This window comes from Carettochelys insculpta, chromosome 12 (genome assembly GCF_033958435.1).
Source record: "Carettochelys insculpta isolate YL-2023 chromosome 12, ASM3395843v1, whole genome shotgun sequence".
NCBI classification, from domain to species: Eukaryota; Metazoa; Chordata; order Testudines; family Carettochelyidae; genus Carettochelys; species Carettochelys insculpta.
Window position 1 is genome coordinate 31,905,178 of NC_134148.1, and position 24,073 is coordinate 31,929,250.

At 47.6% G+C, this 24,073-nt stretch overlaps 1 protein-coding gene across 5 annotated transcripts in view; it reads right to left on the reverse strand.

Annotated features, from left to right (window-relative positions):
* AGBL1 (AGBL carboxypeptidase 1) overlaps positions 1-24,073 on the reverse strand; it is a 453,395-nt gene that overhangs the window by 3,474 nt on the left and 425,848 nt on the right. The window contains exon 23 of one of the 5 annotated variants that reach the window (XM_075007047.1): positions 2,479-2,928. The exons of the other annotated variants lie outside the window; for them this stretch is intronic. Coding sequence (XP_074863148.1) covers positions 2,817-2,928 — 112 coding nt within the window. The 3' untranslated portion in view covers positions 2,479-2,816. Of the gene's footprint in view, positions 1-2,478; positions 2,929-24,073 lie in introns of those variants that run through there. 5 annotated transcript variants of the gene reach the window in all.

The following is a 24,073-nucleotide window of genomic DNA, read 5'->3' on the forward strand; positions in this document are numbered from 1 at the left end:
AGAAATTAAAGGGTCCAGGAGCACTGATCCACAGCTATTCCAAGACCAAAGAAATTTACAGCACCTTTTAAAGGAACAGATCCTTCTTCACAAGTCTCTATATGGCAGGGCCAAATTCAGAGGCGATTCTAAGGCAATCTATAGACAATGTAAGCTAGTGTCACGCATATCTTCTGGCTCCCTGAGGCTACGTCTACACGTGAAGCCTACATCGAAGTAGCCTATTTCGATGTGGCGACATCGAAATAGGCTATTTCGATGAATAGCGTCTACACGTCCTCCAGGGCCGGCAACGTCGATGTTCAACTTCGACGTTGCACAGCCCAACATCGAAATAGGCGCAGCGAGGGAACGTCTACACGCCCAAGTAGCACACATCGAAATAGGGATGCCAGGCACAGCTGCACACAGGGTCACAGGGTGGACTAGCGCTTCCGGGGCAACAGCTAGCCGCTCCCTTAAAGGGCCCCTCCCAGACACACTCAGCCTGCACAGCACGCGGTCTGAGGAGCCATAGGCACACAGACCCCGGACGCCGCAGTCATGGACCCCCAGCAGCAGCAGCAGCAGCAGCAGCAGCAGCTAGAGGTCCACCCAGCCCTCCCGGCAGGAGCAGGGCTTGCCCTGACCCATGCCATGTGGGAGGCAGCTGAGCACCTCCTTGCCCCAGGGGAGGAGATGCCCCCAGGGCAGCAGGGCTCAACCCCTACCCCTGCAGCACCCCGCTCCACCCCCCGCCTCACACACCGGCGGCTGTGGAGCTACCCCACCAGCACCGACTGGTGGGAGCAGCTGGTGCTTGGGGAGTGGGACGACGACCACTGGCTCAGGAACTTCAGGATGACCCAGCAGACATTCCTGGAGCTGTGCCAGTGGCTCACCCCTGCACTCAGGCACCAGGACACTGCCATGCGGCGTGCCCTCACAGTGCAGAAACGGGTCGGCATCGCTGTCTGGAAGCTGGCCACTCCGGACAGCTACCGATCCGTGGGCCAGCAGTTTGGTGTCGGCAAGGCCACCGTCGGGGCTGTCTTCATGGAGGTAAGCGAACCCACGGGGGGAGGCCAGGGCAGGGGGGCCAGGGCAGGGGGGCCAGAGCAGGGCAGGGCAGGGCAGGGCAGGGCCATGCACACCCTGCTCACCCCTCATTGGTGCTGTCCCATGTGCTTTCTCTGCAGGTTGTGCGTGCCATCAACGCCATGCTCCTGCACAGACTCGTGAGGCTGGGGGACCCAGATGCCACCATCGCCGCCTTTGCCACCCTGGGCTTCCCCAACTACTTCGGGGCTCTGGATGGGACTCACATCCCCATCCACGCCCCGCATCACAGTGGAGGACGCTACATCAATCACAAGGGCTACCATTCTGTGGTCCTCCAGGCCTTGGTGGACAGCCGGGGACGTTTCCAGGACATTTACGTGGGCTGGCCTGGCAGCACCCACGACGCCCGGGTTTTCCGGAACTCGGGCCTGTGCCGCCAGCTGGAGGCGGGGACCTACATCCCCCAGCAGGAGATCCCTCTGGGGGACACCACCATGCCCTTCTGCGTCATCGCAGATGCGGCATACCCCCTCCGGCCGTGGCTCATGCGCCCCTACATGGGCCATCTCTCCGCTAGCCAGGAGCGCTTCAACGAGCGCCTGACCCGTGCGCACCAGGTGGTGGAGCGCTCATTTGGCCGCCTCAAGGGACGCTGGAGATGTCTCCTGACCCGCCTGGATGCGGGCCCCAACAACATCCCCCAGATTGTGGGTGCCTGCTGCGCCCTGCACAATTTGGTCGAGAGCAAGGGGGAGACCTTTCTCCAGGGCTGGGCTGCGGAGGCCGCCAGGGCACACGTCCAGCCACCTGCTGCCCCCAGTCGGCAGGTGGACCCCGAGGGGACCCGGGTCCGGGAGGCCCTGCGGGCCCACTTCAATGAACAGGCCACGGGGTGAACTCTGCCCAGGCCCCCTACTGCCCGCCGCTTCCTCTCCCACACTCCTGCCCCAACGCCCACACCATGGAGCACCCCACCGCCCCCCCCACCCCACTTGTCCTGGACAAATGACAGCACGCACTTGTGGCTGAATGTAAATTTTTTTTTTCCTTTCCGAAACTTTTTTTTTTCTTTCCGAAATTTTTTTTTTTTGAGGTAAATAAATATATGTCAACCACAAACAGAAAACAACGAGGTACAAACGTTCAAGAAAAGCAATATGTACAAAAATAAAACAATCCAAAGAAACAACTGTCTGCCATAAATAATAAAAAGAAAACCAGGGAGGATAAAGGGGAGAACTATTTACATGGGGGGGACGGGGCAAACGGGGGGACCAAAAAAACAGGGTCCAACTATATACAAGGGGGGGGGGCCACATCCCGGTGCCCTCGCCCCTATAGCCCGGCACTGGGCGTTGCCGGCCAGGAGCCCCGCCGCGCTTGCAGCCTGGTCTGTGGCTGGGTGGGAGCGGGCTGGACCGGAAGGTATGGGGGCTGGCGAGTGTCAGGTGGCTCCAGGGGTCCCTCGGCGCTCCGGCCCTCGCGGGTGGGTGGCGGGGCGACGGCGGACGGGCCGGCGACGGGCGGAGCAGCTGGTGGTGGGGCTGCAGGACCAGGCAGGGCGGGCGATGGTTCGGCCGGCGCGGCATGGTGGGGCCAGGTAGTCCACCAGGCGGTTAAATGTCAACATGTAGGCCCCCCATGCCTCCTGGCGCCAGGCCAGTGCCTGCTCCTGCAGCTGGAAGTGCTGCTCCGCGACCTCCAGCTGCCGACGGTGGATGGCCAGCAGCTGGGGGTCCGTCGCCGTCGGCGGTTGGAGGTGCGGGGTCCGCCATCTAGCCCGCCGTGGGGCTGGTCGGTCCTCGGCCGAGGGGCTGGCCTGGAGCGATGGTCCCGGAGGGCTCTCTGGGACGACTGAGGCCTCGCTGGCGCTCTCTTCTGGTCCTTCTGATGGTGCAGGTGCAGGACACAGGAGAGGAGTGGGGGAAGAAGAATGGAGACAGGCGTTAGTGTGGGCCCCGAGCCGTGGCCTTTGTCCCCCCAGCCCTGTGCTGCAGGTTCCCCATCCCCGTCCCCGGGAGATGCTGCTGTGATGGATGGGGTTCAGGGGTCCCCCTGCCCTGCACCCCGTCCCCTGGTGGGTGCGACTCTCACTTCACCCCGCAGGGTCTGACAGCAGGAGAGGTTTCTTAGGCCACAGATGCCCAGTTTCTGCCAGGAGTGACAGCACCAGCTGTCGGAAGAGACAGTCCTTCCAACCCGTCGTGGGGAGAAGACCCCAAGGGGGGCCCCTCTGGGATGCAGCTTTCCCCCTCCTCAGGCTGGCTGCCTACCAGCTCTCCCTTCCCCTAGCCTCTACCTGTGGCCCCGCCCTCGCCCCCCAATTCCAAGCCAGCTCGGCTCCTCCCTCCTGTTTGTTCAGGGCAGAGGTGTCACCTGCCAGCTGTAGCCCCAAGATCCTCCTTTGGCCCTGGGAGCTATTCGGCTCTGGTTGCTCATATGTAGCCTGAGTCTCCCTTTGGCACTCCCCACACTCCATCACATGCTGCTGCTGCGGGGTGTCCCACCCCCTCCTCCCGGGGGCCCCTCGAGGTTCCACTCTCCCCTGGCCTGGGGATGGGGCATGGCACTGTCATGCGGGTTGCGGGGGGGCAGGGGCTGATGGATGCAGTGCTGTGAGGGCCATGGCCCTGGTGTCCTTGGGGCCATGGCCATGTGAGCATGTAGGGGCTCTGGACACATATCTCTTACCCCCGCCCCTCAAGCCCAGGGGTGTCCACCAGAGAGGGGTACCTACCTGTTGGTCCGCTCCCACGGTCCAGAGATCCCCGGGGGGTGGAGGCCCTGCTGCTGCTCCGGGATGGCAGGAGGAGGATCTGCAGGCTGGATTCTGTGGAGGAGGAGCCCCCCTCCTCCTCCTCCTCCTCCTCCTCCTGCCACGATGTCCCGGGGGTGGGCTCCGGGGGGGGCCCCCGGGGTGCGGGGCTTGCCTCCGGGGCGGACTCTGTCTGCAGGGCCTGCTGGGGCTCGTCAGCCGAGGTGTCAAGGGTGGCCGGAGGGGAGGAGGTGTGCCGGGGGCCCAGGATGTCCCTGAGCTCCCTGTAAAAGGGGCAAGTGATGGGGGCAGCCCCAGATCGGCTGGCCGCATCCCGGGCCCAGGAGTAACCCTGCCGCAGCTCCTTGACCTTACTCCTGACGTGGTCAGGAGTGCGGGCAGGGTGACCCCGGGCAGCCAGGCCGTCGGCCAGCCGAGCGAACGCATCCGCGTTCCGCCTCTTGCTCCCCATTACCTGGAGCATCTCCTCCTCGCTCCAGAGCCCCAGCAGGTCCCGCAGCTCGGCCTCCGTACAGGAGGGGCCCCGCTGCCGCTTGCCAGCCTGGCTGCCCCTCTGGCTGGGCTGGCTGCCCTGGCTCCCCTTGGGGGGGGGTCCCCTGGGGGCACTGGGGGGGCTGCCGGGCAGCCATCGCAGCTGGCTGGGTCGCTGAGGGTGGTGCAGGCTAGCCGCATGTGCAGGCTGCAGCCTGCACGTTCCCTCAGCTTCCTGCAGAGGCAGGGAGGGGGAGGGGACCTTTAAGGGACCGCTCCACGCGGCCACCAGTGAGCTGAGGGGCTGTAGAGAGCGTCTCTCATCCCCCCAGCTGATGGCCGCCATGGAGGACCCGGCAATTTCGACGTTGCGGGACGCAGATCATCTACACGGTCCCTACTTCGACGTTGAACGTCGAAGTAGGGCGCTATTCCGATCCCCTCATGAGGTTAGTGACTTCGACGTCTCGCCGCCTAACGTCGAAGTTAACTTCGAAATAGCGCCCGACGCGTGTAGCCGCGACGGGCGCTATTTCGAAGTTAGTGCCGCTACTTCGAAGTAGCGTGCACGTGTAGACACAGCTTGAAAGTAACACTCACACCAGCTGAGGCTCCTTCAAGATCTCCCTAGGCTTATTTAGCAATTTTCATTCACGAATGTTCATAACTGTTCCATGCATCCCTTGAATTCACAAAGCTCTTTTCAATATGCTCTGTATTAAAAATACCCAAATGAAATATTTCTGAATGAATGGTAACCATTAGACAGATGTCTTGGGGGGATAAGAAGCTTTTTCCATTTAATCCAATCTGGCCCTAGTTGTGAAAAGAGCACTGGATGGCTTGCGGGAGCTAGAAAACACAACACAATCCTTCATCTCCAGGTCAGTAGTTTCAATCCAGCCTGGGTCAGGAGCCTGGATGAATCAGGGGAACTGGGACACAGTCATTTACTTCTAGGTCATTGGTTTTGATTTGACTCAGAGTAGGAGAGTGGATTGCTTTGGGATATTGGGAAAGGAATAACAATCTTACATACTAGGTCCGTGCTTATAATCTGTCCCAGGGTGTAAGCCATGAGTGGCTTGGCAGATGGACAATACATGGCTTTAATGTGTGCTGTCCTCATTTGCATGTCAGCTATCACAATACTTTCCCAGCTCTCAGACTTCTCTCATCAGCTCTGCCATTGGAGGTTTTAGAACATGTGGGAAGTTTAGAGCATTGTAGTTGGGCGTATTGATCACTTTTCTCCTTCGTCTGCACTCCAGAAAAATGCATGATATTTCTTACTTCGAGTATCCAGATCTTAACTGTGTATGGGCTGCTATCTGTCAGTGCCCTCTCCTTCTCTCCCTGATGATCTTTGGCTCGGGTCATTTCAGGATTATGTTGCATAGGGATTTTCTGCATGCATAATAGGTCTGTATAGCTTAAAAATAAATAAATGAATAACCATGCACTTCTATAGTTTCTGGCTTCCCGGTAACCTTCCCTGAACTCTGGATGAGAAGGAGCTCAAAAGTGCAAGTGTGTACGGGTGATGGAACCCCCTCCTCCTCACACACATTTTTGGTAACACATGAATTAAAAACCACCTCAGCTTTCTATGTGGAGGACGGCCAGAGGACTGATATTTTCTTTTTTTGAAGTGCACAAGAATGGCACAGTTTACCCAGTCTACCATGACAGTATTCAAAAAAGAGTGAAACTCAGGGGAAATCAGACCCTTTCATTCTTAACCTATGCTGCTGCTTCTTGGTGATTGTTAAAATAAAGGTGTTTTTTTTAAAAGAAAAAGAAAAGAAAAAACAAAAAATATTATTTATCTAGTTTCATTAAGGCTCTTGGATCTTGTGGAATTCAATCGCCTATGATGCAGTGATGGGACTGAGTTGCCATCAAAGTGACTCGACTTATGTTCTAGAGAAGATAATCAGACTCATCCACAGTTCCCATGCGGCCAAAAACAACTTCTCCCTCACCAATTCTGTGACCTATTTCACCACATCCTTATAATTTTTCCCAGTGGATGAAAACCCTTATCAATAAAGATCATGGGCACTGTACAAAGTATCGGCATACACTGCAGAGCAATGCTAACAGTGAAGATAGGGTCCCCAAATCAAAACCGCAGACCATGCCATGATCTCCCCCTGCCACAAACAGACAAAAGCCTAAGGTAAGAAACAAACTCCACAACATTTTTTCTCATGTTCAACAGACTCAGGCTTGGGTGAAAGCAAAAATGTCAGTCCTTGGTTGATGACCCACCAGTCAGAATGCCTTGACAATACAGGTTGAACCTCTCTAATCTGGCACCCTCAGGACCTGACCAGTGCCGAACCAGAGAGTTTGCTGAACCACAGGAGGTCAATATTGTCTAGCAGCAGTACCAACACTTCCACTGGTTACTGGGCTCTTGGAAAACATTTAGAGGCAAATTAGAGCTACATAACAGCACAGCACACCAAGAGCAGGACTGGTGGCTGTAAAAGACAAATAATGTCTGTTAAAAAACTTTATGGGGCCACAGGAAACTTAGCCAGATTTCCACTTATCATGGGTGTGACCAGCTAAAATCATGCCAGACCATGGATGTTGCCAGAACACAGAGTGCTGGACTAGAGAGGTTCAGTCTATAGCACTACCTGGTTACATCTGGATTTACCAGTGGCAGCAGCAAGATAGGTCAGATCTAATGCCCATTTAAGCCAATGGAAAGCTCTTCTTTGACTGTAGCATGCTTCATCAAGCCCTACATGAGTAGCCATAACATCACATCACATCACATCACATCAAACTAAAGCATCCAAGGCCTTAGGGAAACATGTCAATGATTTGATTTGCACCCAGAAACAAATATGAAATGAAGTTTGGGGATAATCAGTATAATACTCTTATTTCAGCCCAAACCACCAAGTGGGCTTGCTTCTAAATTCTGAACCAGCTGCTGCTTCTGAGTGGTCTTCAGTGGTGTTATATGTAGGTCCTTTCCTTGTAGTCAGGTAAGTGGAGATTCTGTGAGTTGCATAGATTAGTTGAGAATGAGTGCATAAGTCACAAGAGATACTCACACCTGTGACTTAGGGTATATCTATCCTTACAGGAGGATCGCCATGCCACACTCCATCTTCCAGAGTTCAATGTTGCTGCATGTGTGAAGATGCAGCAAAATCGATCTCTCTGGGCTCAGCCATCAACCCTGGAACTCCATGATATTGTCAGGAGTAAGAGATGCCAGGATGAGTTCAAAGGGCTCTGATCTACACAACAGCAGAAAGTCAATTCTGATACATCGATTCTAGCTCTGCTAATGGCAGAGCTAGAATTGCATATCTGATATTGACTTTGTTCCCTCGTGTAGACCAGGTCATAGGAGCTGAAAGCCTCTTTGTCATGTTATCAATACCACCAAACCACTCAATTCCCTTCACATCTCTCGGCCTTGCATAATTTTCTCTCCCAATTCAAGGAGTCTTAGACCACACAACAAAGCAAGACAAACTCTCGGTTCAAATAAGTAGGATACACGTTCTTCTAAATGAGGCAACGTGGCAACAAGTTGCATTGTGGGGAGCAAGTTACAATCCTATTAATAAAGCTGCCAAAATCATTAGGAGAAGCCTGCTCTCCACATCACACAGTCCTGCTCCCTTCAGAGACAATGAAAATTGTGAAACATGGAAATTTATAACCCTGGCAGCATGCTTATTAGTGCAGAGAGCACTGGCTTTTTTTCACATCCCCATTTCTTTTAAGGGATGGAAAGAGCAAAAGATGAGAGACAGATACACCAAAGAATAATGATACTGTGTTATGGAAGGTAAACAGAAGACGAAGCCAAAGACATTACATTAGAGAACTCAAAGGCAAATATAGTTTATTAATAGCACTGTATGCTGACATGGCACAGAAGAAGGGAGCTAGTGGTACAGCTACAGTGGGTGAGACCCTGGCAGTTGTTATAATAAAAACAAACGCACATGTTAGCTGGCCCACTAATTAAAAACCTATAGCCCTGTCACCATATCTATTACAGCCCACAAGATCCTCAACAGCAATTTGCAATTTTATGATGTGCTAAATAGAATTTCTTTGTTTTGATTTTTAATTTGCATATTTATTGAGATATGACTTGATCTTAATTAGCTCTGCTTTTGTGTGCGCACATATTTGTTTATTTTCTGTGAAAAGGGGAGCTTTGTGTTGCGTGAAAGAATTCTGCAAGTTCGCTGACTTAACAAGAAGAGAAGGGTTGAAAAAAAAGGCCACCACTTCCTTTCAGGCCAACACTCTCTGGCTGTTTGGTTTTATTCTAGATCGTTTCTTGGACTTGCTGCCCACCCTTCATTTAAAGCCACCCTGCTCAGCGGGGCACCAAAGCTCCGAGGTCTGCTATTCTGCCAAGTTCCATAGGCAAAAATAAAATATGACTTGTCATTCTTGCTGATAAAATACAGTCATGTATTGTACAAGGGAGTGACTGCTGATCTGTGCTCTGCAAACAATTACTCTTTACCTGCATGTATACATATAGGCAGGAGGGGAAATGAGAGCTCCTTGGGGGCATTTCTAGGTTTGTCTCTGTCACATTTGACTTTTCTGGCAGCTCACCCAGGCATCCATATTGTACTGATTGGATCAAAAACAAAACACGTTTTATCATCTACTGCTTGAGAGAACTGGCTTCTTGCAGATGTCCCTCCCAGGCATTTGGTGACTTTTATTTAGGGTTGCTACCAGACCTTGATTTGGACAGAACTTTCAGGGGCATTACTATACAGATTCAAAATTAGTGTTAGGGGGTAGCCGAGCTAGTCTGCATCTTCAAAAAGAACAAGGAGTCCTATGCACCTTATAGGCTACCAGATATTTTGGAGCATAAGCTTTCATAGGCAAAGACCCACTTCATCAGATGCATGAGTGGGGGTTCCAGAGGAGGGTCTAAATATATGGGCTCATGAAAAGGAGGGAGTCCCAGTCAAGAGGAGGGTCAGAGTTGACAAGGTCAGTTTGGTCACGGAGGATATAGCCCATTATTATAAAAGTAGTGTTGTTTTTTCTAATCCATCTGTTATGGCCAGACTAGAGAAGTAAAAATCAGAAGTCCTATAGCACACGAAAGATTAACACATTTATTAGGTAATGAGCTTTCCTGGGTAAGACCCACTTCTTCAGATAGTCAGATCTCCAGTAAATGGAAATTTTCCCACTGACTTCAAAGAAGCAGGAGCTGAACTATTATGGCTAATCACCATGATCAAGAATGGAAAATAGTAGTAGGAGAAGGATCTTTTACTGATGTTGATTACATTAATAATTCCCTTCAAGGAAGTGCCAACAAACAATCCTCGCACTCTTCAGGATGCATGCAATAATCTTTCTGTGACCATACTGCTGTCAGTGGTGGTTTAACATAAGGCAAAAGAGACAGTTGCCCCAGGGCCCCCAGGTGTGAGGAGTCCCAAAGCTCCATAACTCCATTTTGTTTCAACAATTTGCTTTAATGGAACCAAAGAAATGTGTCATGTCATTCTTATTTTAAAACTGAAGTGTAATTCCACTATGCATCATGAGTAATAATAACCATGAATACATTTTAAAGCATAAAAAATGACTTTAACATTTTAATATATTAGGGGCCCTTCTTGACTGCGTTGTCTCAGGCCCATACCTGTTCTTAATCCACCCAGACTGCCTTTACCCTCATCCTCCCCATTCCCCCAAGCTTTCCTTCTGTTGCCATTTGTTCCAGCCCTGACCCATACTGCAAGCTCCTCACGGCTGGGACAAGGCCATTATCTACTCTGTAAGGAGCCGTGCACATCCGGGACACAATGTGTAGCATGCATACATTAAACCTAAATCTAATATAATTATTTTTCTGACTTGGGTCTTGCCACCCAAGAGCAGACTTTGGATCTTACCATTTTCACAACGTTTATACTAGAGGGTAAATAGACAAACTTGCAGACAACAGTGTGTTTAATTAAACGGTGTACACTCCAGAATGAAATACAATGCCAGAGTTAGACCCTGACTGTTACTGAATCAGCTCTATCCTTTGTTGGTGACAAGCAATCTCTTATGTTCAGCCTTAGTTATGGAGTTCATTTCTAAGATCACTGCATTCTTTCCCTTCAGTTTTCCTGGTTCCCTACAGACCTGGGTCTGGCTGTTCCAGCCACCTGTCACAGAGGACAGTTTAAATCCTAACATCACTGAATGACAGTCTCAGCTGGAAGGCAATACAAGCTGTCTCCAGCAGAGACCCATCACGTGAGCCTATTTTGTTCCCATGGAGTAGTTGCTAAAGATAGAACTCTCCTGGGTCCCATTGGATGTTCATGCCAGTGGGACACTTTTCCAGGGCTTTTTACATCTCATAACACCTCCTTAACTATTGAGCTGAGCCCCGGGCAAGCCAGGTGTTCTGGCTTTCAGCCCAGTGTGGCCCATCCTTTGTAAGCACACTGTGGCCTGGGAACATAATTCAGAGCGCTCTCAAGATTCTATTTGCTGTGGCTGAGCACAGATTTTTCTGCCACATAAAGCCAAAGGAAAGGTGTAATTCATTGTTAGGACTTGTACTAATTAGTTTTTCAGGAGTTCCCAACGTAATTGCAGCCTGTGATGTTTGTAATTGATTTGGTGAGATTAAAAATGGAAGCATGGTGTGATGGTTAGATTCGTGAGGAGCATGTGAGGCTTCATTGATTGGAGGGGAGAAGACATTGTTCAAACAGTGGACACTGTCAAAATAGGGACAGCATGCAGACTCTTAGCATACACTGTCCCCTGATGCCCATGAAGGCTTGGGAAGCATTTTATTACTACCTGTAAATACTTGTGCCAGTCTCCTACAAATGGGCTCTTTCTATGAGTGGGCACTTGGCCGGTCACTGTCACTGAGTAGTAGCAGGAAAGCGGAGTCTTCAAAACTCATTACAGCCTCTTTGGCATGTTAAATAGCTTGAACATCAAAAAGGGAATGAGAACGAAGATGACTTGGGATGAAAATTCACACTGGGGATGAGAAATGGAAGCCAAGACAAAATCAGTTGACAAAGAAGGAGATAATAGCTGTTCTGGTGTGCAGAACAGGAAATACTGAAGGGTAAGAAAAAAGCCTTGGGGTGTGTGTGAACTGTATGTACAGTAAACCCTTGATTTAACAGACCCTGATATAACAGACTGTGGAATAATGGAGGCTGTCTGCCAGCCTTCCTGACCTCCCCTAAAAAAATTCCAGAGATTCACCAGAGCCGCCGCTGGGGCTGAACGAGCTGCCGGAACAGCTGCGGCTGCTGGGGCTGGAGTGGCCACCACAGCAGCTGGGGCCACCAGGGCCAGAGGGGCTGCAGTGGGGTGCAGAAACTCTCCTCCTCCAGCCCCGTGTGCGAGGAGCATGTCGGCCTCCGGCTGCCACTGCCTGCAATGGCACCGAGCAGCAGCCATGGTATCGTCGGCTGCTGCCCGCTGGCAGGCTTGGGGTGGCCACACTCTACCTTTGTGCTGGCAGCTCAGAGTTGGGGACTGGAGGAGCCGCAGTGCTGAGAGCTGTAGGAGGTGGAAGGAGCCAGGCCGGCATTCAGCTCCTCTCCTGGTAATTAGGAGCGGGAGATGGAGGTGTGACGGGAAGAATGAGGCAGCAGTGGGGAAGAGAAAAGGGGGTGGGGCAGAGGTCAGGCGTGAGTGATGGGCTGGGAAAGTCAGTGCATCATCATACACTATAACCATTTGGATATAGTGGACTTTCGGCATTAACGGACACCCCTTCCCACCATTAGTCCATTAAATCGAGGGTTAACTGCACTGTTAAATGAAGTCTTGCCCTGTCAAAATGTCTATATAAATTTTCCTCCAGGGTTCTGGTGACTTTTGCAACATGCTTGTGTACTACAGGCACGCTGTGGTCCAGTACCATTTGTAATCGGACAGGATTTGAGTTAATCAGATATCCACTTATCAAGGGTGTGGCCAAGTTTTCTGTGGTCCCATAAAGTTTGTTTACAGCCACCAGTCCTGGCTCTCTGTGTTCTGTGCTGTTTATTTAGCTGTAATTTACCCCTACATGTCTTCCAAGAGCCCAGTAAGCAGTGGAAGTGTTGGTGCTGCTGCTAGACAATACTGACCTCCCATGGTTCCACAAATTCTCTGGTCTGGCATCAGTCATGTCCAGAGGGTGCTGGACTAGAGAGGTTCAACTTGTATTATAATGCTGTTAGGGGCATTGAAGCGGAATTATAGCTACATTTTGGATAGGGATGGACATAGACAATGACATTAAATGTGGTTTAAAATAATTAATTTATCATTTTGCTAATGTGTTTATTACACTTCTTGATGATCCAAGAAGGTCACAGTGGGATTTAAAACACCCACCTAAATCATTAAGGAAAAGCAAATGTTCAAATCTGCATATTGTTCCCCCTTCCCACTCTCACAGTTAATTCACACTTAAAGGCAATGGAGGGGAGAGAGAAGAGAGTTTCTAAGGGGATCATGGATAACCCATCCCATAGTTCAGAGGATAGATGCCTGATAGTTTTGGAGTTTCTCCATGCCACTGGGTTTACAAATACAGAATTGAAGTCTCCAGTGATCACTCATGGGAAAAGCTTCGCCAGGTTTTCTGCTTCTGATCAGCTAGATATTGCACCAGAGAAACTTTAATCATGACCTGTCAGTGCTTTCCCTTCTTGTTCTGGATGGATCCAGGAAGTTCAGGCACAGCAGCAAAAATGCCATTTCATGAATACGAAAAAAAAATAGTTTGGGGTCAGGATTCTGGAGATTTTTTGATGTTGGTTGGCAAGGAGAGCATTGAAGGTGTATGCAAGTTTCCTTCCCTTTCCTATCCTACTTGTAACTTTTACGCAATACAGTATGTTGCCATGCCCATACAGAACAAAGCCTGAAACAGGGAAACAGGTGGGAGTTGTTCAGCATGCAGATGTCTCTAGAAAGAGAAAATGGCCTGTTCATGCTTTGAAGGGAAGGTTCTCCAGCTTCTACACATCTACCAAGAGAAATAATAAACACCAAAAGAATGAGATGCTGTTGCAGCTCAGGAGGTGACTCCCAGCATGGAGATGGTTAACTGACGTGTGAGCAGGAAGGAAGCTCTCTGCTTCCTAAATCACCAGCTTGACACCAAGGTTACAACAACTCTTCTCTGAAGGGCAGGTTTGGGGAGGAGGGAAAGAAGTATTCATTCATATGAAGGCCACTGGCTTGATGTTAGCCAACCTTCCTGCATGCCAAACCTCCCCACCCTGTCCTGGGCTGATAGCACAGACCAATAGATCCACCTGCATCATTCTCTACCTTTGAGCCAAGCCTTAGATGGGGAGGACAGAAAAGTCAAGGGCTCTGGGTTCACTCTCATACGTGACTGTTAATTTATTTTTCCTGGAAAACAAATCTATATGTCAGTGTTGTGCTAACACTGAATCCTTAACAGCACTCTTGTAGCTTTAGGCCAGTAAGCATTAATAAAACAAACCGACTTGAACAGATGCAAGTCAGCTGCTAAATAAAGAACTACAAGGCTTGAAGCTGATCCCCACAGCTAAGTCATTTTCTTTCTTTGTTTCTTCTCCATACTCCTTTTTTTTTTTCCAATTCCAATTAAGTTTCAGCACAAACACCTGAAGGACAGCACAAGGGTAGCTATGGGAATCACATGTGATTCTCAGAGCTGTGATGTGAACTCATGTTTTACCCTGCGATCACTCTTCGTTATCCTCTTCCCACTTCACCATGGCTGGGTTGAGTAAGTTACCATTAGAGCACAGAGAACCTGATGGTAAACTTGTCAGTCTGTCAGTGTGCACCTGAGTAAGGCAGCTTAAAGCTGAATTGGGGATGTGATTCCTGAATGGATCTGTTGCCAGGGTGCAATGGTGTTTGTCTCTTTAGCCGTGTCTACACGTGCACGCTACTTCGAAGTAGCGGCACTAACTTCGAAATAGCGCCCGTCACGGCTACACACGCTGGGCGCTATTTCGAACTTAACTTCGACGTTAGGCGGCGAGACGTCGAAGTCGCTAACCCCATGAGGGGATAGGAATAGCGCTCTACTTCGACGTTCAACGTCGAAGTAGGGACCGTGTAGTCGTTGCGCGTCCCGCAACTTCGAAATAGCGGGGTCCGCCATGGCGGCCATCAGCTGAGGGGTTGAGAGATGCTCTCTCTCCAGCCCCTGCGGGGCTCTATGGTCACCTTGGGCAGCAGCCCTTAGCCCAGGGCTTCTGGCTGCTGCTGCGGCAGCTGGGGTCCATGATGCAGGCACAAGGTCTGCAACCAGTTGTCGGCTCTGTGTATCTTGTGTTGTTTAGTGCAACTGTGTCTGGGAGGGGCCCTTTAAGGGAGCGGCTTGCTGTTGAGTCAGCCCTGTGACCCTGTCTGCAGCTGTGCCTGGCACCCTTATTTCGATGTGTGCTACTTTGGCGTGTAGACGTTCCCTTGCAGCGCCTATTTCGATGTGGTGCCGCGCAACGTCGAAGTTGAACATCGACGTTGCCAGCCCTGGAGGACGTGTAGACGTTATTCATCGAAATAGACTATTTCGATGTTGCTACATCGAAATAAGCTATTTCGATGTTGGCTTCACGTGTAGACGTAGCCTTTCAGTCCACACTGTGCTAAATATAATTTACATCAGTGGAGCTTATGCCAGTTTACACAAGCTGAGAAGCTAGCCCAGTGTGCAGAATGAGATGTCTATACCACTTTAATGCCTAACCTCCGCTGGGGAGGTACCAACAAAAGAGCTTAATTTACCCAGTCTGCTGCCAATGAGCCAGATTCTGATATTCTTGCTCAGCTGAATAGTACCTTTAACTACATGGTTAGCCCCAGTGAAATCAATATGACCAGAACTGGGCCCGTCACAAACTTGTAATAATCAGTAAAAATAATTTCTAAAGAACGCACTTGCAAATAGGAGTGGGAAGCAGATAAGGAGGATATGACAGAATAGCATAAGCCAATCAGAACTGTGCAATGCTTTTATGATTTCACTCCCAAATGGAGTGCTTTCTGAGGCTGTTTTCTGAGCCAATTTCATTTCCAATTTGTATGGACCAAGCTGCTTGGAAAAAAACGTGAGCAGTCATGTACCCATCTGAGTTTAACGTATTTATTAAAAAATATTGAAAACCATTAAGCCATTGACTAATGCTTGGGTTATGGAAAATACAATTTGAAGCTTGTATCAGACACTTTTTTTTTTACGATGTCTAGTTCCAGAACAGATTATTTAAAAAATGATGATCATATTATTGATATCATGTATCAATCATCCAGACTGGTACAGTAAGATTATTAGATTTCTCATGATTGCTGATGAGTGCTTTTAGTAATTGAATTAGTGGCGAGTGGGCTTTTGGTGTGTGTGTCGGGGGGGTGGGGGGATACAGGCTGTTTAAGGATTTTGACTTCCAGGCTTCACTTCTATTATTTTTAGAATAAATAGTGAAAGTCATCCAGTCTGTTCTAGGCTAGAGAGACTCAGCTGGTGCAAATGCATGTGGCTACACTGTCATCACCCTCACTAGGATTTGGCCCCATATATTTAATTTCAAAATTCCACATACAGATCCTATAGCTCTTTGAGTGCCTTAAAGGTCTGGGTGGCGTGTCATGGGGGAGAGGGTTGAAAACAAAGTGTTTTAGGATGGAGAAGACATTTCTGGACTGAACTTTAGAAGCCACATCCCTATCTTACATCCAGAGTTTTGCAGGAGCAAATAACTGCATATGCAAATATTTACTGGTGAAACTGATGTCATGCAGCTGTCTCACTGCATGATTGCACTAGCAACTAAGGTAAATGACTAAATTACATCCATTGTACCTATAAATATTTGCACTACAAATACTTGAATAACAGGTGCAGAAAAAATGGGTTGCTGCTTTGAGGCGCCTTTCAATATCCACTCTTCAAAGTTAGGAAAGCGGCTCTATGGATACTAGTTTCTCTCTGTAAGATAATCTTTTATGTGATAACCACATTTCCTCTTAAAAGGGTCTCATGTTGCCACAGAGTTCTCAGGACGAATCCACAACAAAGCCGCCAGAAATGTCATCTCAGAAGAAATTCTGTTTTATTCTGTTCTATACAGGTTCTTATATTGTGCTCATAATTGTAGCGTCTGAGTACCACCCAACAATGCATTAAACAACATGACTAACATCTGTCATGTTTTTGTTTTTGCATTCTTTCCCAGGGGTAAGAAGTGGATACAATGGAGTGATTTATTCACAAACACACTACATACATCCAGGCTATGCTTATGTTAATGAACCCTAGATCAAAGAAATGTATCTTACATTTAGAGCAGAAGGTGCTGAGATTTGTGAAGGAAAACCATGAAGTCTCTGTGATCACAGACAACTTTAAAATTAACGATGAAACTATTTAATTTTTCAGGATGAAAATACTATTAGTTAAAGTAAATCAGGCTGAAACTTCTGCCCACAATCTGACCCTACATTTTCTTTCAAATCATCAACCAACTCTCAAGCAAACAAAACCTGAAATTTTACCCATAATCTCAAAAGATTTCAAAAGTGATTCAACCTGAATTTTTGACCACATTTGAACTGAACCATAGAAGTTGCTTACTCTAATTTTCGTCAGCTACTGTTTTGCCCAGCTCTGCCCATAAGCTTGGTTAACAGGAACATGTATAAAATGCCATGATAAAGGTAAATTCTTGCCCTCCCTGATGCTGAAAAAAGCCAAAACATACAAGAAATCTCATGAGATACCTTGGTCTAATGAGATTTCTAAGCAATTTTAGATAAACTTTAGGTAAGTATCCCTATATGCTCTCCATACTTTCTGATGTTTGCCTGCCACTAATTACAATGGATGAAAACCACCCCTTCATAGAAGGTTAGCACATGGGTGAAGTACAACCCATATCCTACTTAGCATTATGGCTCTTTAAGTAAATATAATTTCTCAAAATTTTCTTTGGATTATATATAAAATTGAAATTTGGCATTCCTCTGAATAAGTTTCCAGCAAACAGGAAAGGAGGTTAGCGTCTATCAGTTCCCAGCTGAGACAATTAACTGAAGAACAAAAAGGAAGGGGTAATTTCAGTGTATAATTTAGAAACACTATTCCTGAACTTTCACTTTATTGGGGTTTTATCAGTCATAACTTAAAATTCCAATTACATTATGTCATTAACTCTTGCTATAAAAGAAGGAATCTAAACACTTACCAAACTGTTAAAAGAATGTTAACACAATCACAAATGAAAGGAAATTCTGAGTTAATGCAGCGGCAACACAAACTGACGCAGAACTTGAAAAGTACTCATTTAATCAAAATGGGCTATGTGCTTGGATAGATGGAGCTAATTACAGCACAGCTTGCATAGCAGTGAAGCAATCTTTCTGCAGAGAACCCCCCCTGGGCATTTCATGTCACCCTCTAATTTAGTGACACAGGTGCAGAAAGGACAGTTCTTGCTGAGAAAGTATTCAGGTGGAAAGAGGTGCCTAGTTATGCATCACAAGAAAGATTAGTCTTTTGGTTAATACACTAAAAAGGCATTCAAGAAATGATGGTACAGGTCCTGGCTGTATCCATGTTTAGGCCTCAGTTATCTATTAATATGGGAATAGTATTTCTTGTCTCCCACCCATTGCGTGGCTTGCCTGTTTAGAATATAAGTTCTCTGGAGCAGCAACAGGTTGTACCTAGGTGTGTATACAGCACAGGGCATAATGGGACCACAATCCTTGTGGGTTAATGAGGGCCTCTTTCCTCTGGGAAGGATGAGGAGGAAGAAAGAAGACCTGCCACAATGGGGGCCAGAGGCTGTGTCATAATGTGCCTGGAACCTCAATCTGGCCTGAGGGCAAAATCTCCCACCAGAAAAGAGAGATTTTAGCACAGAAAGTGTACACAACAGTAGGGAGAGGAGCTCAGAGACTCAAGAGAGCTAGACCCCTCTTCTCCCCTGGGCTGTACTTCAAAGGCTACACCTACATGAGAAGTCTCTGTCATCAGAAGTCGCTGTGAGAAGGGATTTCCTGGCAAAATTTCTGTCAACACATTGTGTCTACTCACAAAAGCGGATTGAAAGAGCAATCTGCGCTGTTGACAGAGAGCAGCCAGACTACCCAGCCCTCTCTCAACAGAACAGCTAACCAGGAGTTCTGCATACAAGGCTGCCTGGTGAACCAGAAGCCCTGTCTGTTGGCAAAAGGCTCCCAGAGTGTCTACACAGCTGTTTTGTTAACAGACCACTGCTGAGAGAGGCGTTACACCTGAATGGGGACAGGTCTCTTCTCTCTCTCAGCGGTCACTCAGTAATGAGTAGGACATCTTCATATCACCTTCTTACTTGTGAATTCATTGATGGCTGATCAGCCTGATTCTGGACTGCAGATCTTATCACAAAAGAGGCAGGTGTTAGTAATTTCTGGAGGGGTGCGGGGTAGTTTTTGACACTCTTTTCTTCTCCACCTCTCCTCGTCTGCATTGTGGCAGGACCTCTCAAATTGTGCCACCCTCTAATGGATTACTGTTCTGTAAACAGAGACTGGGAGTGGCTCGCAGCTTACAAAGGGAGTTTCTCTGCTCTGGGTGCTAATATCTCTCCATTAGACTCTGACAAAGGCTCACATCCCCCTGGCTGATCTGACCTGTTTTTTCCTCTTTTGATAAGTACTGTTGATACTGGGCCATTTCCACCTTGCTGAATAGACCTTGTCAGCTCTGGCCCTCCATCTTACTGGGACCTTACTCTTTAAATACCCCTCTGAAACCACCCCCACGACTCATGCATCTGATGAAGTGTGTCTTTGCCCACGAAAGCTTATGCTCCAAAATATCTGTTAGTCTATAAGGTGCCACAAGATTTCTTGTTGTTCTCGAAGCTACAGACTAACATGGCTACCTCTCTGAAACTTGTTCTCCACTGGCTCTCCCAAGTGTCGACACCGATGCAGCATTTTTTCATGTGTGCCTTCAGCATGTCCTGTATGGGGAGAGGTATAATGCTTCCGGAGGATGTGCTGGGTTTCATTGACAAACTGTCCACAAAGTGCATTTTGCGTCTAGAAACTCTGTGGCTTTTTCCGAAAAAAGCCCGGTTTCTCTGGGAAACAATTCTCATACAGACAGCCAATGTCAAATACTGTAATCCTCAACAGTGATGAAAACATCTGACTGCATACAGTGAGGGGGTGAATACCCAGTCCATGGAAAACCCCTTTGGGTTTAAGGAATAGTTTGAGATGGCCCCAAAGTGCCAGGCTCTGTAGTCAGGTTGCCCTGTGATTTTGAATCCACTAACTGATCTTTCTATAAATGTTCAATGGCATCACAGTTTGAAATCCATTGTGGTTTCAAAGAGTTTAGAGATGTGCATTCCGATGCCACTGGGACCTCAATACCTCCTTTTTTGGAGAAACCTAAATTTCTTGGCATTTCCTTTTATGTTTATGTTTTGCTACATCTTCATTTCTTTCCTTTGCTTCAGGGAGTCTTTTATGACACCCAAATAAAGTGACATCTGCTCTTCTCATGGCAGTTTCTGTCATCTAGCAGCTGAAACACTAGGAGAGCAGATCTTGAATTATTCTGGCCCATAAATTGCTCCCAAAGGCACTGCTAAACCCCAGGAAAATCATAAATACAAACACAAATAGTTGGAATGCAAATATAAATGTTAGAACTTATGTACACACTTACAGAAGATATATCTTTTCTGACGATCACACCCATTCCATGTAATGAGTACAAACAACCACTGTTGCAATCATTGCACTGGGATGGAGCATGTGGTCTGTTTCTTTTCGGTATAAAATTTTCAGTTCGGAGTTTGTTCTAGTGGTGGTGGGAAGCGCCAATACAGATTCGGAGCAGCAGAATCAGAGAGTGGTTGGTTTGCTAAACCTGTGCTGGACATTCCTCTTTTCTGCATGGCCAACCTGCAGATAAACTATGTCAGATTTAATGATACGTGATACATGCAGTTCAGTCTCAAGGAGAAAAGCATCTCTGAGACAAGATGGATAATCAGCTTAGCTCCAAAAGCAGCCTGTCAAGAAACACTGCCAAGGTGATTTCTAAATCTATATTTCAGATGTTACCTTAAGCCTTAAACTTTGTTTGAAAATATCATACATCTCTCCAGCAGCAGACTAGCAAAATCCACTAAGAACAGATTTGATCAGACCAGGTATCAGGCTACATGAAAAAAGCCACATACTTTACATATATGAAGTTTTGTACGCACAGGGGGGACTGGAAGGATGATGTTTTATCCTGCAAGTAATCCAAGATGATGTTATTGGGCTGTTTTGCTGGGGCTGTTATAACCCATTATATCTCCACCAGCAAATGCCTTTTGGAGACCCCGAAAGGAGTTTCATATATAACAACAACAACAATAATAGTAACAACACATTTAGCGTATGGATAGCCCTTGCAACCTGCAGAATTCCAAAGTGTTTAAACCTGTGGGATTGATCTTTAGGTGGTATCAAACTGATGATGCTGTACTGAAGTTAACAGAGCCACATTGATTTATGCGAGTTGAGGATCCACCGGCCAATGAATCTGCAGGCTCTTTTATGGTAGGAAGCAGCAGCTCTTTAAAAGTCATTATAACAGTACAACACATAACAGTTTAGGACAGGAGGGGAAGATTTCCATATTCAAACGAAACAGCCAGGGGAATGTAAGGGAGGCAGACTGTAATTGTAACTGCTTGAGTTGAAGTTTGGCCAGGGCTCATGGGCTAACACTCTTACCCTTATCTAAACCCTTGATTGGATAATGAGCAGTGCTGCTGAATTGTCAATTATCATCATCAGCAGCAGAATCAGTATCATATCTATGGAGCCTTTCATTTCAGAACCTCAAAGCAGTTTATAGATATTGGGTTTGATTCCCTGCCTCAGTTCCAATGATGGAAACAGCATGGAGAGGGATACCAGTGGTGTAAGTCATCTTGCTCTCCTCACGATCTGAAACCACTTTGCTGCTGCACTACAGAGAAAGACCGCAGCTGACTGGGGAGCGGGCAAGGGCATGTGAGACATACGTGGGTTCATTGCCTTTCCCATGTAGATCTACTGTGGAACCTCACTTATGCCCTTAGAAATGGCTCTCAGAGAAAAGGTTAGCTGTGGTACTCCTGCCTGCCCTCCCATGGGGTGTTCATACATGCCTGAAAGTCCCATGTAGCTGTCTGCCTCCCACTGGTTCAGAGACTCTAGTCCATTAATGAAACATCCCAGCACAGTTGCAAGGCAGAGGAGTATTACCCCATTTTACACATAGGAGGTAAATCCACTTTAAACAGAGAAGCCAAAGAGGGCACATGGCAAGGCAGAAGTGGAACCAGGAGCACAGAACCCCTATCTACTGATTCCACACATCTGTTTTAAACAGTAGAGATCTCTGACTCCTTCCATTCCCTGAGATCCTCAGAGAGACAGCTAACCAAAGGGAAAAGAGATATTTCTGGAGCAAAATGAATTTTCTAAGCAGATTCTCCGCTACAGTTTCCAAGCTCCGCTTCCATCACAATCCTGGGTTACCCATTTCCCATGATGTTCCCCAGGAAACACCAAATATTTCACTTCATACAACTGAGCTTCTTCTCAGATGGATTCACTCAGTGCTCTTCAAACTCAGCTTATCCAATTCTTCTGCTGGACACTATTGCTTTTGATATCATTAGACCCTGGAAATGGTCCACTGATAACTAGAGCCCCACACAGATGCAAAATTGGTACCTGCATCTGCAAAAATGTTCAGCTGATATCCTCAGTCACATTCACTGATACAGATACTCATAGATAGGAAATAAATAACTGCTGATTTACAGAATTCTAGATATAAATTTTGGATCTTCATCCATATCTGCGAAAGTAAGCTGCAGATATTCACAATCACAGCTGCAGATGCAGATACCTGTGGAAATAAAGCATGTTATCTGTGGATTTGCAGGACTCTACTGACACCAAGATCTTATTTTTATAAGTTGCAATTGTGTAGAGAAAAGCTTGCTATTTAAACCCTACCCCCACCCAACTCCAAACCCCAACACTCTTCCCATCTAACTTTTTTGTGGTGCCCAAACATCCTTGGGAGGCATTGTGCCCCCTGAAAGGGGCTCATTTGGCACCTACCTTACAAAGTGCTTGATTCTCTCAACACAACATTAAGTATAATTGCTAGAAAGAGACTGGAGAGTTCAGTGCTAATTTCATATTTAATTTGGTGTTTGTATGCAGGTAGGCAGATAGGTAGATAGGTTAGATTACATTTCCTCTCTCTTTTGCTTTCTCTCTCTCCTCACAGTTACCAGGCCCTGGAGACAACATAGGTAGCAAGCAAAGAGAATAGACTGTACAGCTGTTTCTGTGAGACTTTACAGGGTCACATTAAGTGAAATGATTTATAAAACATATAAGTTAATATACTGCCTGTTACAGGAAGAGGGGAAATTGAACTGCTCCTGGTTAGAGACCGCTTTGAAGAAGTAATTATGCTGAAGGTGGTTGCTGTAGGAGATGCACTGAGGTTAATTCACTTCTCCTTTCATCTCTGGAGACCTGAGCTCCAAGTCTGCTTAGGTCACAAATGGAATTAGATGAGTGGCCCATCCCTGCACCTGCCAAATGGACATTAGTGTGTGTTACAGATTCTCTGTGTGGTTCAGAATGATTGGCAGGTTCTGCTCAGGAAGGAGCAAAGGACCGTCACAGAGCAAACCCACAAGGGCCCTTAGAAAGAATGTCCCCTCATGATCAACAGGTGTACACAATACACAATGCACAACATCCCCATGACCAGCTCCCAGGAAATCAGGGTGTGCAGCTAAGGTCGGGAGGAGGTCTGAGGTGCACAAGTGACAGCCATGCTGTCAAAGTGGCTGGTGGAAATGTTACTGTGGAAAAAATAAGGTAACCAATGCAGGAAGCCTGACATCACAATCGCCAGGGATACTGCAGAGTGAGACAGTGGCCATGGAGAGGAGCCAGTGACAGTGAATGCCCCAGTGCAGCAAACAGCAACAATCCGGCAACGTGGTAAAACTGAAGAAATGCCAGCAGAGTGATAAGTACAGGCAGGGTGCCAGTGAACAGAAGATACCCTGGCCTCCAGCAGCATCATGGGATAGGTCTCAACATCAACCCAGGCACTCAGGTGCAACATACCTCTAACCTTTTGGGAAGGCAGCTCAGAACAGTTCCAAGTCAATGTGGGCAGTAAGCACAACGCACATGTGTGCATATTCCAGAAGCAGTGGGACACAGCACTCATGTAACTGTGAACACAGCTTCGCCCAAATGTTTTTAAAAGAAAGCAATAAAAGGATTTGTGCACATGCCGAGACCTGAATTCAAAATTCTGCATTTCTTCTAATGAAAGGAATTAATCCCTTCCACAGGCCCACCAACGGGGAAAGCGAGGGAAAGGGGGCAATTGTCCCTGGGGCTGGCATTTCAGAGGGGCCCAGAGTTTGGCAGCAGCAGCAATGGCTGGAGTTCTGGGCCTCTTTGAAATGCTGCATCAGTGCTGCTCCAGCTGCACACAGCTGTCAGGGAGTGGCAAATGAGGCCCAGCACCATGGTCTGAGAAGCACTGAGAGCTAACTGCTCTTGGCCCTATCCCTTCAGTTTCAGGCCCCACCCCTTCCTGCGTGCGAAGCCAGGTCCTCTTTCCAACTTGCCCCAGAAATACCAATATCATGGGATAGAAAACTTCTAAATTCAGGACCAGGCAGGTAA